Raw genomic sequence first — 17,871 nt, 5'->3', positions numbered from 1 at the left:
ACGCCGTCATTGCAGAGCCCAACGACCCCACACAGTTGATCCCCTGACCGTTAGATCACAACCTGAGCTGACAGCAGGAGCCGGGCATTTAATCGACTGAGCCACCCAGGCGCCCCTAGGGTGGAATTACTTGTAGCACGTTATTCTCTTTGCAAATACATGATGTTTTTGGTGTGGAACAACCTGATTCAGATGTCTTCTACGTCTCTTGTTTACGTGTTTACTCGGAAGGAGTCAAGGTTGCTGAGTGTGTAGAGGGCGAAAGATCAAGTGTTGCTGTTTCCCTTGACAACTTGACGGAAGTGAGCACAGACACCACTCCTGAAGGCAGGTCACTGGTCACTCCACTCTGCAAGAGGGACGTTGCATCCTCTGAGACCTTCGTACTTCGTTCGGTGCTAAAGAAACCCTCTGTTAACCTGTTTCTAGAAAGCCTGCAGGTAAGTTGAGAGCTACTTGTCCTAAAGCGAATGGAATAAAAATTCATTTTGGTTTAAAACAGCACGAGAAATCTGATGTTAAAATCCAGGCTGCGGGCGCCTGGGTGGCTCAGGCTGAGCCTCCGACTTCGGCTCAGGTCATGATCTCACGGTTCTTGGGTTTGATCCCCGCGTCGGGCTCTGGGCTGACAGCTCAGAGCCTGGAGCCTGCTTTGGATTCTGTGTACCCACCTCTCTCTGCCCCTCCCCCCCAGAGTCCAGGTGCCCGGTTTCGAACTCTGACTCTGAAGTTTAAAAGCTGGGCAAATTCTGTAACCTTTTTGTACCTTGGTTTCATCTCTGCAAGGATGGCTAATTTGAGCAGAGTAAGTGGAATAATAATAGGAAATTAGCACCAGTTCCCGGCAAACGAGAGGTAATTTTTTTTCCAATCCGTATGCATTTAAATATATAGCCATGCCTACACATCTCTTTCTTTTCTGTTTTCTCTTTTAAAGTTTATTTATTTATTTTTGAGGGAGAGGGCGCGTGTGTGCACGCAAGTGGGGAGGGGCAGAGAGAGAGGGAGACAGGAGATCGAGAATCCCGAACTCAAGAACCGTGAGATCGTGACCTGAGCCGAAATCAAGAGCCAGACTCTTCACCGACTGAGCCACCCAGGCGCCCTGCCTACACATCTGTTTCTAAAGCCAAAGTAAAGTAGTACCTTCTATTTACATACGTAGTTATGGTCAGTGGTCATTTAACTGTTTAACAGTTTTTCTGGTTGAAGAGCTGATGTGGGTCTCTATACAGGGCTGCTTATTCATATCCTATGTATTTGGTTTCTTTTCAAACAGGCTTAGCATCTTCATGATCCGTATAACTCTTACTGATTAACGACGTTACGTAGCAAACATCCAGTCCTATCACTAAAATTATGTGAAGATTTTTATAATTGATCTTTTTACTAAGCTCTCCAAAGTTTGTAGGTGTATACACTTTGAGTTGTTTGCTAATTTTCACGGTTGTTTTGATTATAAACAAATGTAAAAATTCACAAGAATTTTATTTTCTAAGTTCACGTATTTCACAAATAATGGGCGTTTTCCTGGTCAGGAAAATGAAATGGACTTGAGAGACAGTTGCTCAAGGAGGGTTGTTTGGGGCAGGGCATTTGCTTAGAGAAGGAGGGGCTTTTGGAATGGGTGCACTGGAGAAAATGAACAGCTCTAGAGAACAAGGACTGGTCCAGGGTTTGGGAAGCAGATGATGGTTTGGAGGTGACTCATGCAGCCCACGGCCCTGGCGCTCCCCTGCTTCCCTCCGGTGGCCCTGTGTTGAGTTTTGCCTTGTTTGGCGATTCAGGACTTGCGCTGTCCCTTCCTCACGAACTTTTGGGGAAGCAGAGAGGGACAGATACTACCTTCTTTCCTTGCTCCTAAATCAGGAATATAGTAATGGGGACAGGAGATTTACACACTTAAAAAAAAAGTCTGTTTCCCATACTTAAGAGACAAAACACCCTATTATGCCATTCACCTGTTTTCTTGTTTTTGTGCAATTTTTACACCTATAGATAGCCTGATCTGACACCATCCATTACATCATACCTCTAGCCACTCATATTTTCCTTAACTTCATTTGCTAGATTAAAAATGATGGAGGGGCGCCTGGGTGGCTCAGTCGGTTGGGCATCCGACTTCGGCTCAGGTCATGATCTTGCGGTCCGTGAGTTCGAGCCCTGCATCGGGCTCTGGGCTGACAGCTCAGAGCCTGGAGCCTGTTCGGATTCTGTGTCTCCCTCTCTCTCTGACCCTCCCCTGCTCATTCTCTGTCTCTCTCTGTCTCAAAAATAAATAAATGTTAAAAAAATTTAAAAAAAATAAAAAATAAATAAATAAAAATGATGGAATGCATTCAGCCCATGTTATGGATTTCTGTTCTTTAATTTTCTAAAATACAATTTACTAAAGTAATATAAAGAGAGTCCAGGTTTTCTTGTGGCTAATGTCACTAAGCCAGAACAGTTATGAAAGCAAATGTAATCTGCGACACTACATAGTATTTATTACCTTTGGCAGAAGAAAGTTCAAAGTGACCATTTCTAATGACTGTGAGTGTGCATTTATATGCATAAAATTATTCATTGATGTTTATTTTGTTTAGGAACACTGTGACAATCTCTGTGATGACGGGACTCATCCGAGCTTAATCTCAAATCTTGCAAACTATTGCAAAGAACAAACAACGGGTAAGAAATCCACACTTATTTGGAAGCCTGAGGATACCATTTTCTTGTAAAACTCTGTTCTAGCATGTGGTATTTTCAATGATCTGCTAAATGCCTCGATGCTTTGGAAATTACATGGGAATGAACAGTTGGTTGGAGTCTCAGAATTGGTCTGTTCGTTTCATCTGCCCATTTGTACTTAATGGTAACACTTAAAGGAAATTAATATTCCAATTTTGTAAACTTCCAAGATACTCATGCAAAATTTACTTTAAAATCTATTACTGTATTGTAATTAGAAATACTGCTTACCTTTTCCATTTTGAATTTTTTTTCTCTACAAACAGTATTTACTATTATACAAATAACAGCTGCTAAAAGATTCTAGGATACGTACTTTAGATAAGAAATGTAACCTAATTTTTTATCTACCCATTCATTATCTATAGAAGGTCAAGAAAATTGTAAAGTGCCAGCGTTTCTAAATGTCAGGAAGAGGAAGAGAGTTACTTTTGGAGAGGATCTAAGCCCTGAGGTGTTTGATGAGTCTTTGCCAGCAAATACTCCGTTGCGTAAAGGAGGAACACCTGTTCGCAAAAAGGATTTGAGTAATGTCAGTCCCCTGCCACTCGAGCAATCACCAGTTCCTGCACAGTTATCACAACCAGATTTTGATGACAAGGGGGAGAATCTTGTAAGTGTGAAAAGTGTGGAGCAAACTTGTTTATATTTTCATCAGACCTCACCTGTTTTGTGTGAACAGTAATTATGCTTTGAAATCATGAAATGGACTAGATGATGTGTCATGGTGTAAATGAATGCACTTGTATAGGTAGGTTCCCCCCCCCCACCGCCCTGCCCCGCCCCATCCTGTGCTCATCCCGACAAGTGCATGCGTTATTCCCTGCTGTCTCCTACTTGCAGGGTTCCTTGTACATAGAATGTTTCGTGGAGCTCTGAAATACTGTGGACTGTAGGATGTACTGTTGCTTTATGTATCACCAGGAGAGAAGGCTAGACCGTAAGCTCTGACGCCCCATGAATTTGTAAGATGCGCTCAGATTTCAGAGGAGGAAAGATGTGAAAGAGCACCAGTCTTAGAACTGATATGCTGTAAATATACACTTGTTTCCTTCAGCTGAATTTCTGTAGGGAGAATTACTGGATGAAAGAAGAGGAATGCGTTTCACCTTTTTGATACATATTGGTGAACATCCAGAAAGTGTACCAGTCTGGACTCAATAGCAGTATAAATGGTTTTATTTTACCATACTTTGTAAACCCTGGGTATTAACTGTACTTTTTTTTAATAGCTTAATGGAAAAAGATGACTTGAAAACTTCTAGTTTTTACTAGTGAGGTGTGAACATTTTTCATACGTTTGTGAGCCATTTGAATTTCTTCTCTAGAGAATTGCCTGTTTTTATATTGGGACCATCGTTCGTTCTCTCCCTGGCCTATTACACTTTGAAATAAGAATACTCCACTCTCAGCCAAGATGGAGTCAAAGGGACCTAATTTATGTTTTCATGAGAAACAACTAAAAGAACCCCCCCCCCCCCCCCGAAAACACACAAAACAGTGGTTCTCAGACATTGAACATCAGGAAGCATAGGATAGTAATCCCTGAGAGAGGGTAACGAGTGAGGCAAGCTGTACGAGAGCCCCAATTTACTGCCTGGGCTGGACTGCCAGGCCACTGCACAGGAAGGGCTTACCTTGGCGGAGCCTGGTGGTCTCCGTGAGTTGAGGGGATGGGAGTTAGGGTCTGGGAAAGTGTAGGAGGCTAGAGCTTATAGCAGAGTACCAGAGAGGAGAGAGCTGCACAGAGAGCTTTGGAGATCTGCAAAGGGTCTCACTTGAATCTGTAGCTGAGCACTGGTCACCATGAACTTGTAAGTAAACTGCCCGAGGCCAGGGAAATGAGTACCCAGATGGAACAGAGGGAACAATCCCTAGGGTTCACAGAGGGGCAGTAGTAGTGTTCCCAGCAACCTGAGTGGTAGAAAAACCTTATAATTCACAGCACATCAGACACTCAGGAGAGTATTGCTTCACTAGTAGAACAGAATTAGATTAAAAGCCTAGCAGAGTTTAAAAGCTTTGAAAGGATACCACTTTTCTCCAAGTAACTTTACTGCATTGTCTAACGAAGATCAAGAATAGCAAAACTATCCAGTGTCAAACAGTGTTACCTTCAAAATGTCTGACATTCAATTAAAAACTAATAGACGTGTAAGAAAAGGTGCCCCCATAATAAAGAGGAAAATCAATCAATAAAAGTAGACCCGGAAATTACACATATGGTAGAATTTATAGACGGAGGCATTGAAAGTTTTTTTAATCTATCTTTCCTATGTTCAAGGAGGTGCAGGAAAGATTGAGCTTGTTAAGAACATGAAATATAGAAAAGATCCAACTTGAACTCTGAAAATTATAATCTCTGGGAAGAAAATTAGGTTGAATGAGATTAATAGCACATTAGAGACTGCAAAAGAAAAGATTACCAAACTTAAAGGTACAACAATAGAAACTATTTTGCATGAAAGAATAAAAATGACTGAGCAAAAGTGAGCAGTTGGTAAGCTGGGACAACTTTAGGTGGCATAATATACATGTAATTAGAGTCCCAAAGGAGAGGAGAGATCAGACAGAACAGAAAAAAAAAAAAAAAAAAAAGTTTGAAACATAATGATGGAAAATTTTCCAATTTGATAAAATGATAAACTCACAGATCCTGAAGTCTAGCAAATTCCCAGCACAGGAAACATGGAATAGTATGCAAAGACACATCATTGCTTAGAACCAGTGATATATGGCCTGCAAGGAACCAGAGTAAAAAGACACATGACATAAAAAACAACAATATGAGAGGCAGTAGAACTCTCATTAGAAACTGTGCAAGCCAGGGGCACCTGGGTGGCGCAGTCGATTAAGCGTCCGACTTCAGCCAGGTCACGATCTCGCGGTCTGTGAGTTCGAGCCCCGCGTCAGGCTCTGGGCTGATGGCTCAGAGCCTGGAGCCTGTTTCCGATTCTGTGTCTCCCTCTCTCTCTGCCCCTCCCCTGTTGATGCTCTGTCTCTCTCTGTCCCAAAAATAAATAAACGTTGAAAAAAAAAAAAATTAAAAGAAACTGTGCAAGCCAGAAGACAACACAGCAGCATCTTTTGAAGATGTACTTAGTTACTTGGAGCAAAAAGCTAAATAACGGCAACAACAAAAACTTGTCCACCTAGAATTCTATATCCAGTGAAACTATATTTCAAAACAAAGGTGAAGGACAGGCTTTTTCAGACATATGGAAGCTGAGAGAATTCATTACTGTAGCAGGGTAGCATTAGAAGAAATGTTATGGGAAGTCCCTTCATCAGGAAGAGAATGGTTCCACATGGAAATCTAGCAAAGGAATGAAGAGCATTGAAAATGCTATAAACAGGGGCGCCTGGGTGGCGCAGTCGGTTAAGCGTCCGACTTCAGCCAGGTCACGATCTCGCGGTCCGTGAGTTCGAGCCCCGCGTCAGGCTCTGGGCTGATGGCTCAGAGCCTGGAGCCTGTTTCTGATTCTGTGTCTCCCTCTCTCTCTGCCCCTCCCCCGTTCATGCTCTGTCTCTCTCTGTCCCAAAAATAAATAAACGTTGAAAAAAAAAAATTAAAAAAAAAATAAATAAAGCCAAAGTAAGCAGAAGGACTTAATAAAGATAAATGCAGAACTCAGTGAAGTGAAAAAGAAAAGCAATAGAGAAAAGTCATTGAAATAAAAAGATTATGCCTTAAAACAATAATATGAGTAAACTTGTCATCAGACTGTTCAGGGAAAAGGGAAGATACTCCAACTACCAATATAAGGAATGAGCGGTGACTATACATTCTAACAGGTATTATTAGAAGGTTCATACAGATAAAAGGATAATCAGGAAGTATTATGAAAAACTTACTGCCAATAAATTCAACAATTTAGATAAACTAGACCTATGTCTTGAAAAACACAAACTACCCAGTCTCACTTGAGAAGAAATCCCTTACCTCATCCTCCCTATATCAACTGAAGAAATTGCAGTTGTAGTCAGAACCTTCCCACGTAGAAAACTGTGTGTCCAGATGATTTTGCTACTGAATTCTACCAGACACTTAAGGAAGACCTCATTTTGCAGACTCTTTCAAACAAATTGAGGAGGTGGGAGTAATTCCCAGTTCATTAATGTCAGCATTAACCTGACACCGTAGTCAGACATTATCTTTTTATTTTTGATTTTTTCAGTTTTCAGAATTTTTAGGAACAACTATTTAAAAACACTAGTCACGACTCCATGAATTAAATGTGTATTCATTAAATGTAAACATTCCATTCTTTTTTTTCCTTTTAAATATGTATTTCATAATCAGACATTTTTAAGAACACTATAATCCAGTATCCTCATGAACATAATACATAGAGATACTACAAGTGAGATTTAACCCAGAGATGCAAAGTTGGTTTAATATTTGAAAAACAAGCTGTAATGCACCACATTAAACTAGGAAAAGCCACATGGTCATTTCTAGGGAAAACAAAAAAAACCTCTATGCCAAACTAATGATTAAAGACAAGTTTCTTCAAAGTCACAAGTTTTTTTCTATGAGAAACCAACAGCTACCATCATACTAGCAATGTGGTTCTGCATTTATAGTGTCATTTTCTCTGAATTTCCCCTGAATAATATTGAAATGTTAGGTTGTGTTTATTAATGGAATGCCCTATTTATTTTAAAGTTAAGATGTGTGATTTTAAATAAACCAAAGAGTAACTTGTTAGTGGATCATTATGGCTACTTTCACTTAATGTTTTATTTTTATTTGTTGGATTGTAGTTAATAAACATAGTTTCATTAAAGATTGATAAATATTATAAAATGTGTTTATATCCAATATCTTTGTTTGCTTTGACTTTTTCTCTTTTATTGATTTCTCATCTTTATGATTATTACAATTCCACCTACAAAAGTCCTTATTTTCTTTTGGGCACATACGTCCACTGAATTTAAGGATGCCTAACTTCTGCTCTTGTTTTTCTTTGTTCAGGAAAACATAGAACCTCTTCAGGTGTCATTTGCCGTTCTGAGTCCTCTCAATAAGTCTTCAATCTCTGAGACTCTTTCAGGTAGTAACTTTTTTTTTAATCTTATAATCATACAAGTGTCATTTTCAGTATTGTCAATATGAAACTAAATCTCCTTAATTCCTTTTAAAATTTTTATTATAATCATGTTTGGTTTAAAAAACCAAATAGTATTGGGGCACCTGGGTGGCTCAGTGGGTTAAGCATCTGACTTCAGCTCAGGTCACGATCCCACAGTTTGTGAGTTCGAGCCCCATGTTGGGCTCTGTGCTGACAGCTCAGGGCCTGGAGCCTGCTTCTGATTCTGTGTCTCCCTCTCTCTCTGCCCCTCCCCTGCTTGTGCTCTGTCTCTCCAAAAAAAAAAAAAATAAATAAACATTAAAAAAATAAAAAAAATAAATAGTACAGAAAAGCTTATGAGAAGCCTCTTGCCCATCCAAGTCTCATACCTTTTAATCACCCACATTGAACCTCCATAGATAGGTAGTGCCATTTTTCAAGTCACTGCAGGCAGTGGAGTTGCCCTCTCAAGTCTTAATTATCAGTAGTAGTCTTCTTTTGTTGAGTGATCCGGATCGTATGGGTCTTTTTTCAGTATCCAGACCTGTTCACCAACATTAACTTGGCCTTTTGGACACATGCACTTTTCAAGGTCTCTGGCTTTTTTATGATCATGATAAGGCAAACCGGGACTTGGATGACAAATGTTATGGGAAAAGCACTTAGGATGGGAACCATTATTCGTGTCTCTCCCCCTTGATCAAAGTCCTTTAGTGGCTTCTCATTACCTAGACAACACGAACCAGGTTCATTGGTGCAGAATCCAAGACCTGTAGTGTGAACTTAGAGCTAAGCTTGGAAGCATAGTCTATCATATTCTAAAGACTGTGCTCTTTAACACACATTATACTTCCTTTCATTTACACCATTAAAAGTGGTCAAATGAAAAATTACTTGAATTTTGTAAATTACAATAGTTATTTTCAGGATCATCTTAATGCCCTTCATTCCAATTTTATTGTACAAAATGTAGCTTGGGATAAATGAATGCTATCAGTGAAAATATGGTATTTCCTATAATATGATTTAATCTGTTATCTTAGGGTAATATGCTGTCTCTGTGGAAAGTGGTGACGGTTTCTGGGTGTTGAGGGAACTTAAAATTTTAAAGCACGTTTTTGAATCTCAAAATTTATTCTTGATAATTATTTATGCTTAGATACTATGTTATGCTAAAAGCAAAGGTGGGTATCCATAAGAGTACCCAGTGTATCCAGAAAATTACGGCTCTTACGACTTTATGTTAAGCTACCCTAATTTTGCTTGTATCTTACTCATCAGGCATTGATACCTTTAGTTCTTCAAATAACCATGAGAAAACAGCCTCCCATAAAGTTGGTAGAATCACACGGGCCTCTAACCGAAGAAGTGTAAGTGTTTATATTTGGCACAGTATATTTGTTTTTAAATCTTACTATAGATTTTTTGTTTTTATGGTCAAATTACTATGGGTAAAATCTTGATTTGATTGCAGTCATTAACAGTTAATACCTGCGTAGCATATCACCACGGTAATGCTCTTTTTCTGATTTGCTTTTAATTTTATTAGAAGAAAAATACGGCAAAACAAGATGCTATCAGAATTTGTGTTATGTGGGAGGTAATCTATTTGGAATGTTTCTTTTGGATCTGTGTGGTTTTGTGAATTTTATTGAGGTACACAGTGAAGAAGAGTAGCGTGTAAATAACAGAGCCAGAAAATGGCATAATTGTACCTTTTTACAAAAATATTTCATTTTGGTTTTTAACACTGGGTTTTAACACTTTCTAGTAGGAGCATAACTCCTATTGAATGTGTGTCTTTTCCTATTTTATTATATAATTAGGTAAAGTTGGATTTTTATTTAAATTCGTAAATATATAATATTACTTATAGGGCTTTTTGCTGATACTGTTGGGTGATAAAGCCAGAATTCAAATTTAGATAATCTAAATGCATATTTCCCCTCATAACTCAACAGCAGTTAGCTGCTAAATTGTAGATGCTTAATACATATTTGGTAAATAGGTAAATCAACTAATCTTAAACTTTTTTTCTTCCTTAATGGGCAGAATGCATATGCTTCTTTGGGTCTGTGTTTAATAAGATCAGGAATTGGTAATTCCTATTCTCCCCCATGCGAGTTTAAGCTGGTTAAAATGCTTCTAATGGAATTTGTGAATTAAGAGGAACTGGGATATAAAACGGTAGAAGTAGTGTGGGAGGAAAAATAAATGTGGAAAACATATCAAAATGTAACTGTTTTATGGTTATCCCTACTTTAAATTTTTTTATAGCAATTGATCACTTTTGCAGAAGAGGAGGTTTGCAACTTACTTCATACAGAAGCTCAGCCCTGTAAAGAAAAGAAAATTAATAGGAGGAAATCTCAGGAAAGCAAGCACACAGAAAGAGTGCGTCCTAAAAAGAACCAAGTAAGTGTGTGTTTAAAGACATAATAAGAGTAGAAGTGATACGTTTCTTTGTTGTATGGTTAGGAAAGCATGGAAAGAAATTTTTTTCCAGTTAACATTGGACCAAGAGTATTAAAATCATCACAGAATAGAAAGGACCATAAGCAATTATGTACTCAGTTATAATTACCCGAGGACCGTTTTTGTATCTTCGTCGTTGTGTTACGTACATTAGCCCAGTAAAACGCTGGCACTCAAATGTTAAGTTTTTTCCCTTTGAATCTGATCCAACCTCAGCCTTTGAGAGGATTCCTCCAATTTCTTAGACAAAGGTGAGTGGAGCACCTGCCACTTGTGTGGCTTTGCTTCTGCCAGTGGCTGGCTCAATCTCTTCCCCATGTTTAAGGAAGAATTGAGAAACTGGCTCTGTGTCTTTCTCAACACTTCAAGGCCTGTGCTGGCTCAGGTGACTTCACTGTCTCGTCAGGGATAGCGAGTGCAGCACCTTAACCCAGTCACCAGACCCCTTTCACTTGGCTGATCGGACCTTCCTCTGCCACACCCCACCCGCAGCTTGCTAGTACCCTTCCCACTTCCAGTGGTGCATGTTCTGTGTCCCGTTCCCTGACCCCCGGCTGCCGGCGCATCCCGCCTCCTCATTCCCTTACTCACGTCCCTCGTCCGGTACCAGCGGTCTTCTGGCCCCTCTGTGTACCCTCCAGCAGGCAGGCATCCCGTCATCTCCTGTGTTTCCTGTTCGCCCCAAACTGCGTGAGCTGTTTCACCAGCTCTTGTCAGTAACCTCAGTTCTCTGCCCCTTTTCATTCCATTTCAACTCTGGATTAATCCGTTATCCCCTCTCCCATCTAACACTGCTGCTGGAGAGACCCACACAGGTGCTCCTAAGGTAGAGTCATAGTTCCAGGTGTTACCTGAAGTCCGGTGTATCATTTTCTACCTCTTCCCTTTAAGTATTTTCCCAAGATATTGAGTAGCTTAGTAAGTAAAATCCGGTACAACCTGCTGCCTCAGCAGCATTTGACATAATTGAGAGCGGCCTTTACAGTCTCTGTTAAAGGTTTATTTTCTTTCACCCACCCTTAGTTTGTATTCCCTAGAGTTCTACTCTTTGCCTTTCCAAATTGTATATTTTCTGGGTGATGTCCTAGGCAGCATGGTTGGTGCCTCCCAAATCTTTCTGATCTAGAAACATGTTGAGCAGCCTACTAGACTTCTCTTCTTAAACCATCCTGTAAGCACCTGCACTATCCACTTTTTGAAAACTAAAGTAACTCGCCAATATTACCCCAACACCCTCCCCCTGCAAAACAGTCAGTAAACTTCCATCCCGTTCCATTCAACAAAAACTGGCTTAAACACGGCCCAAACATCTGCCATTTAGGAAAGCCAGGAAAAACTGGAAGTTTTCCTGGCTCAGTCCCTCTTTTAGGTCACACTCCATTGAGAGATCCCCTTGCTGAAAAAAATAAACCTAAGTTCATAAATATGCATATACATCTTATATTATTGCATCAGAAATTGATTTCCTTCATACTCTTTAAAAAGCACTGTTACAAAGAATGTACGCATACTTCTTCACATAAAATCAATAGTCAGAAGGTTCAAGGAGGGTTGAGCAGTAAAGTTTGTTTCAACCCCTCTCGGGACCCCACAGAATCAAAATAATTGATAGAATCAAAAGACTAGACTCAGAATAGCAGTGAGAAGAGGAAGGAAGTGAGGAGGGATATTACCCAACAGATGCCAGCCTTCAGTGAATCTCTAGAAGACAGTGGATGATGGCACACTGACAGAAGAAAGAGGTAAAGTTACAGCCCAGAATGTGCTCAGAGGGAGCCAGAGAGCCATTAGGAGCCAGCTTGCCCATAGGGATCCCAGAAGACTCTGGGCCCAGTAAACAGAGTGGTGGCGAGAGTGGGAAACAGTAATGGAGACAGTCTGCACCAGTTAGCACCTCACCGCCTTCTCCCTCCTTGTTCTCCCATCCCAGGCTCCGAGCTGTCAGCACAGAGCCTGACACGGGGCTCAAACTCACGGACCATGAGATCATGCATAACCTGAGCCGGAGTCAGATGCTTAACCCACTGAGCCAAGTGCCCCTCATTTGGCCTTTTATTTATTTATTTTTGTTTTCAAGTTTATTTATTTATTTATTGTGAGCCAATTTGACAATAAATTATATTTTTTTAAAAAAAAAGTATGTTTTCTAGTGCTAGGAATCCTCTAAGGAAGCGCCCCAGGAGAGGAATACGAGCGTTGTCCTTGGCAGAGCAATGAAAAACGTTTACACAGTGATAACGTAAATGCTATTTGTTTTCAACTAAGGGCAAAGCTTTAAGAACTTGATTGTCGTGCAAGACATGATCCAAATGTAGCTACTAGCAGAAGGTGAGAAAGTGGGTAGAGAAGGTGGAAATGAGGGCATTAACATTACAGTAGAGGGGTTAACCGTGCAGGTTCTGGAGCAGACAACCTGGGTTCTAAATTCTGGCTTGACCACTTCCCACCAGTGGAATGGCGGGAAAGATTCTTGATTTCTCTTGTTGGTTTTAAAATAAAGGTAAGAACGGTACATCATTTGTGAGCTGCTTGTGTGAGTTTAATGAGTTAATACGTGTAAAATGCTTAGAACAGTGCCTGGCCATAGCAAGCACTATGGCTGTTAAAATCAAATTCAGAACCTTGTGAGGCAAAATTTGAATTGGAAGTATCAGTTTGGACTCATGTCTTTTTTCTTTTCAAAAGATTTCCTGGCAGTGAGCACCTCTGACACCTAGATTGCCCTTTCTTTTCATCTCTTTTCTCTTCCTTCCTCTCTTTCTCTGTCTCTGTCTCTGTCTCAACCTCCCTTTCTCTCTGTTTCCCTTCCTTAGTTCCTTCCTTCTTAGCAGGGGAAGGGGCAGAGAGAGAGAGAATCTTTAAGCTGGCTCCATGCTCCTCCCAGAGCTGGACTCAGGGCTTGATCCTGTGACCCTGAGATCATGACCTGAGCTGAAATCAGCAGTCGAAAGCTTAACTCACTGAGCCACCCAGGCACCCCTAGATTGCCTTTTTTTTCTTCATGTTTATTCATTTGTGAGAGACAGAGACAGGGCGGGAGCTGGTGGGGGGCAGGGGAGAGGTGGAGGGCAGAGAGAGAGGGAGACACGGAATCTGAAGCAGGTTCCAGGCTCTGAGCTGTCAGCACAGAGCCCGACGCGGGGCTTGACCTCACGGACCGTGAGATCATGACCTGAGCTGAAGTCAGACACTTAACCGACTGAGCCACCCAGGTGTCCCCCTAGATTGGCATTCCTTAATACCATTTTCAGCTAAAATTGATCAGTGAAATGGCTGCTTTCAGATTTCTAAACAGCACTTGTAGGAAATGAGCCTGGGTCTGTACCAGTGTCCAACGAAGGAAGCTTAAACCACTGGGGCCACGAGAAAGGACATCAGACTGTCTCAAAGGGGCTCCACTGACCAAAAGTGGGACAATGTGACTATCAGACAAAAATTGCGGTGGATTGAAACACAGACTTCAAATCTGAAAAAAACGCTTCATGATAGTTAAAAAAATCTCAAAAGTCACCTTGGAAGCTGTCTAGGACACCCACTCCTTTTTGTGAAAACTGGAAAATAAGTTCAGGTGAACAAATAGTTGATGAGGTAAAGTTATTTATAGGAGAATTTCTACCATTAGATAAAAACACATTCGTGAAAGTTGTTAATCATTAGATGGAAGGCTGATGGAGGGGCATAATGGGTGCATTGGACTGAACACCTGAGCCCACTGGTCAATCACAGTGTCACGGGGGAGAGAATATGGGCCTTCCAGTGCAATGAGGAAGTCTAGAAGTATCCATGAGATGCTCTTTTCAAAAAACAAAACAAAACAAAAAAACAAAGCTGAATCTAATCAAGCCTAGATCTATCTAATGACCAATTTTTTAGAAAGTATAGGAGGTAGAGGAAACTCAAGACACCATGATTGCAGTCAACCAAATCCAGAGTTTGGCCAAGTCTCTGGACTGATGCCTCAGCTTATTCATCAAATAAATGGCAAGGGAAGAAAAAAAGAACCATAGATTAAAAGAGATCTGTCAACAAAGCAAATGTGTGAAGACCTTTTTGGGATCCTGATTTGAACAGTTGTAAGAAGACATTTATGGGCCAATTAGAGAAATTTGATCTCCGAGGAAATGAAATATTAGGGAAAATTGTTGTCTTTGTTCTTTGTGTTTAAGCTGTTTATTTTGAGATCATTTTAGATATTTATACTGTTGTCACAAGAATTACGGAGATCTCCCAAGTACCCTCTGCCCAGTTTTCCCCAATGACAACATGTATAACTTGTGCAGTGTCACGTAGGAAAATATCAACCCAGTCAAGATACAGAGGATTTCCATCGCTACAGGGATCTCTTCTTGCCATTTTGTAGTTCTGTCTACTTCCCCCATCTTGACTGGCAATTGCTAATCTGTTCTCCATGTCTGTAAGTTTGTCAGTTTGGTAATGTTATGTAAATGTAATCACACTCTATGTAACTTCTTGGGACTGGCTTTGTTTTTTCACTCAGCACAATTCTCTGGAGATTTGTCCAAGTTGTTGTGTGTATGAGCCCTTTATTGCCAAATGGTAGTTGTTATTAAAAAAAAGGTAATCCTTTTGCGATATATACATACATTGTCATTACATAGTATACCTTAAACTTACATGTTTTGTGTCAGTTATGTCTTAAAAAGTTGGGGGAGGGTGTGTGGTAAAATTGCATTGTAAAAGGAAAATGTGAACAATAAAATACAATGCTAGGTAATCAAAGACTTCACTTTATTATGAAAAAAAAAAGGGAGCTCTTATCTCTTATAGATACTATAGGATTTTCAGATGAAATGAGGTAATGTGTGAGATTTGCTTTAAAAGGATCTGAGGGAAGGGGATTATAAATGAATCCTGATACCTGTTAGTAATTGTTGAAGGTAGATGATGGGTACATGGGGTTCAATATACTGTTCTCTCTACCTGTTGTGTGTTTGAAACTTTCCATTATAGGAAGTTAAAAACAGCAGGAGCCTCTTATTTTTTTTTTTTCCAACGTTTATTTATTTTTGGGACAGAGAGAGACAGAGCATGAACGGGGGAGGGGCAGAGAGAGAGGGAGACACAGAATCGGAAACAGGCTCCAGGCTCTGAGCCATCAGCCCAGAGCCTGACGCGGGGCTCGAACTCCCGGACCGCGAGATCGTGACCTGGCTGAAGTCGGACGCTTAACCGACTGCGCCACCCAGGCACCCCCAGGAGCCTCTTATTTAGAAAGATGGAGCTAGCCGTAAGAACTAAAAATGGAACCAATAAGTAAACAACAGGGATAAGGAAGTGTGTGCTTCTCATCATAAGCTTTCCTGTACAATTTGATTTGTTGCCGTGTACGTGAATTCTGTATACTTTTTTCAACGTTTATTTATTTTTGGGACAGAGAGAGACAGAGCATGAACAGGGGAGGGGCAGAGAGAGAGGGAGACACAGAATCGGAAACAGGCTCCAGGCTCCGAGCCATCAGCCCAGAGCCCGACGCGGGGCTCGAACTCACGGACCGCGAGATCGTGACCTGGCTGAAGTTGGGCGCTTAACCGACTGCGCCACCCAGGCGCCCCAATTCTGTATACTTTTGATTTAAAAAAATTGTTTTAAGTTTATTTATTTGTTTTGAAGAGAAAGAGACAGCGCAAGTGGTGGAGGGGCGGGGGTGGGGTGGGGGGGAAAGAGAATCCCAAGCAGGCTTCACAGCACTGTCATTGCAGAGCCCAGTGTGGAGCCCGAACCCACGAAACCGTGAGATCGTGACCTGAATGGAAACCAAGAGTCAGACGTTTAACTGACTGAGCTACTACTCAGGCACCCTATATATACTTTTTAAATGTTTATTTTTGAGAGAGAGAGAGAGAGAATATCTAAAACAGGCTGTGTGCTGTTGGTGCAGAGCCCAACACGGGGCTCGAACTCACAAACCATGGGATCATGACTTGAGCTGAAATCAAGAGTTGGATGCTTAACCGACTGAGCCACCCAGGTGCCCCATGAATTATTGTTATTATTTTTTAATTTTTATGTATTCATTTTTATATCATTTATTGTCAAGTGAGCTAACATACAGTGTATACAGTGTGCTCTTGGCTTTGGGAGTAGATTCCTGTGATTCATCACCTACAATACCCAGTGCTTCTCCTAACACATGCCTTCCTCAATGCCCATCACCCATTTTCCCCATTCCCCCAACCCCCTACCCCATTATCCCTCAATTTGTTCTCTGTATTTAAGAGTCTCTTATAGTTTGCCTCTCTCTCAGTTTGTAACTTTTTTTTTCTTTCTCTTCTCCCATGGTCTTTTGTTAAGTTTCTCAATTTCCACATATGACTGGAAACATGTGTCTCTTTCTCTGACTGACTTCTTTCACTTAGCGTAATACCCTCCAGTTCCATCTACATCGTTGGAAATGGCAAGATTTCCTTTTTTTTCATTGCCAAGTAGTACTCCATTATATATATGTACATACCACATCTTTTTTTCCAAATAATGTTTAGCTTTGAAGGAGACAGAGCGTGAGCGGGGGAGGGGCAGAGAGAGAGGGAGACAGAATCTCAGGCAGGCTCCAGGCTCCAAGCTGTCAGCACAGAGCCCTACACAGGGCTCGAACTCACAAACTGCTAGATCATGACCTGGGCCAAAGTCCGATGCTCAACTGAACTGAGCCACCCAGACGCCCCTATATACCACATCTTAACCCGTTCATCAGTGAGTGGACATTTGGACTCTTTCCATACTTTGGCTATTGTCGATAGCGCTGCTGTAAACATTGGGATTTATCTGCCCCTGTGAATCAGCATTTTTGCATTCTTTGGATAAATTCCTAGTAGTGCTATTGCTGGGTCGTAGCCCATGTAGACAGAGATGGCCCAAATCCTGCCAACGGGGTATTTTTTGTACCTATGAATCAGAAACTGTTCTCGAGGTCATAACCAGGTGACATTGACTGTAGCGTATTCACTGACTGTGTAAGGCCTGTGTCTGTCACACTGTAATACCAAGCATAATTTGATACTAAAAATATTTTCCCCCGTGTCAATTCTCTTCATACCAGGAAGGAATTTAAAAGACCAAGAATGGCTGACACATAGCTCTTTTCTGTGTATGGATCAAGCCTTATTTTAACCATTTCATTTATGTTAACTCAGCGCTCACCACAGCTCTCTGTGGCTCCCATTTTGCAGAGGAGAATGAGGTACAGAGAAGTGGGGTGACTTGCCTAAGATCATAGGGCAGGTAGGTGGCAACGTCAGGCATCCGGCACCGAAGGCCATCTGTTCTCTTTTGCAGTTCCTCTGTGGAGCCCGAGATTTTTCTCCTGGTTTCCACATCCACTGACCAAGCTTTCATTTCCCCAACTGTCCCATGGAATGTCGACAGATGTTCCACAGAAATAAATTTTCCGTGGAAAAATAGTTAACCCGGTATTTTCCTGATGTGTATAGAGATTATTTATACTGAGGGACTTCTCAGAGAATTTAATGGTAAATATATATTGCAAATCACCAAGAGGAACATTTATCTTGTACAGTTCTAAAATTAATTTTCCATGGAATGTTTTATTTTGTTTTGTTTTGACAGGATA

General features: G+C 40.9%; 1 protein-coding gene across 2 annotated transcripts in view; it reads left to right on the top strand.

Annotated features, from left to right (window-relative positions):
- CDCA2 (cell division cycle associated 2) overlaps positions 1-17,871 on the top strand; it is a 48,726-nt gene that overhangs the window by 26,047 nt on the left and 4,808 nt on the right. For both annotated transcript variants that reach the window (XM_032592832.1, XM_030312347.2), the window contains exons 8-13: positions 232-440; positions 2,589-2,673; positions 3,102-3,346; positions 7,712-7,790; positions 9,090-9,178; positions 10,086-10,223. In XM_032592832.1, coding sequence (XP_032448723.1) covers positions 232-440; positions 2,589-2,673; positions 3,102-3,346; positions 7,712-7,790; positions 9,090-9,178; positions 10,086-10,223 — 845 coding nt within the window. The remainder of the gene's footprint in view (positions 1-231; positions 441-2,588; positions 2,674-3,101; positions 3,347-7,711; positions 7,791-9,089; positions 9,179-10,085; positions 10,224-17,871) is intronic.

The sequence above is a fragment of the Lynx canadensis genome, chromosome B1 (assembly GCF_007474595.2).
Source record: "Lynx canadensis isolate LIC74 chromosome B1, mLynCan4.pri.v2, whole genome shotgun sequence".
NCBI lineage: Eukaryota > Metazoa > Chordata > Mammalia > Carnivora > Felidae > Lynx > Lynx canadensis.
Note: the sequence above shows the minus strand (reverse complement) of the source record. Positions and strands in the feature narration are given on the sequence as shown.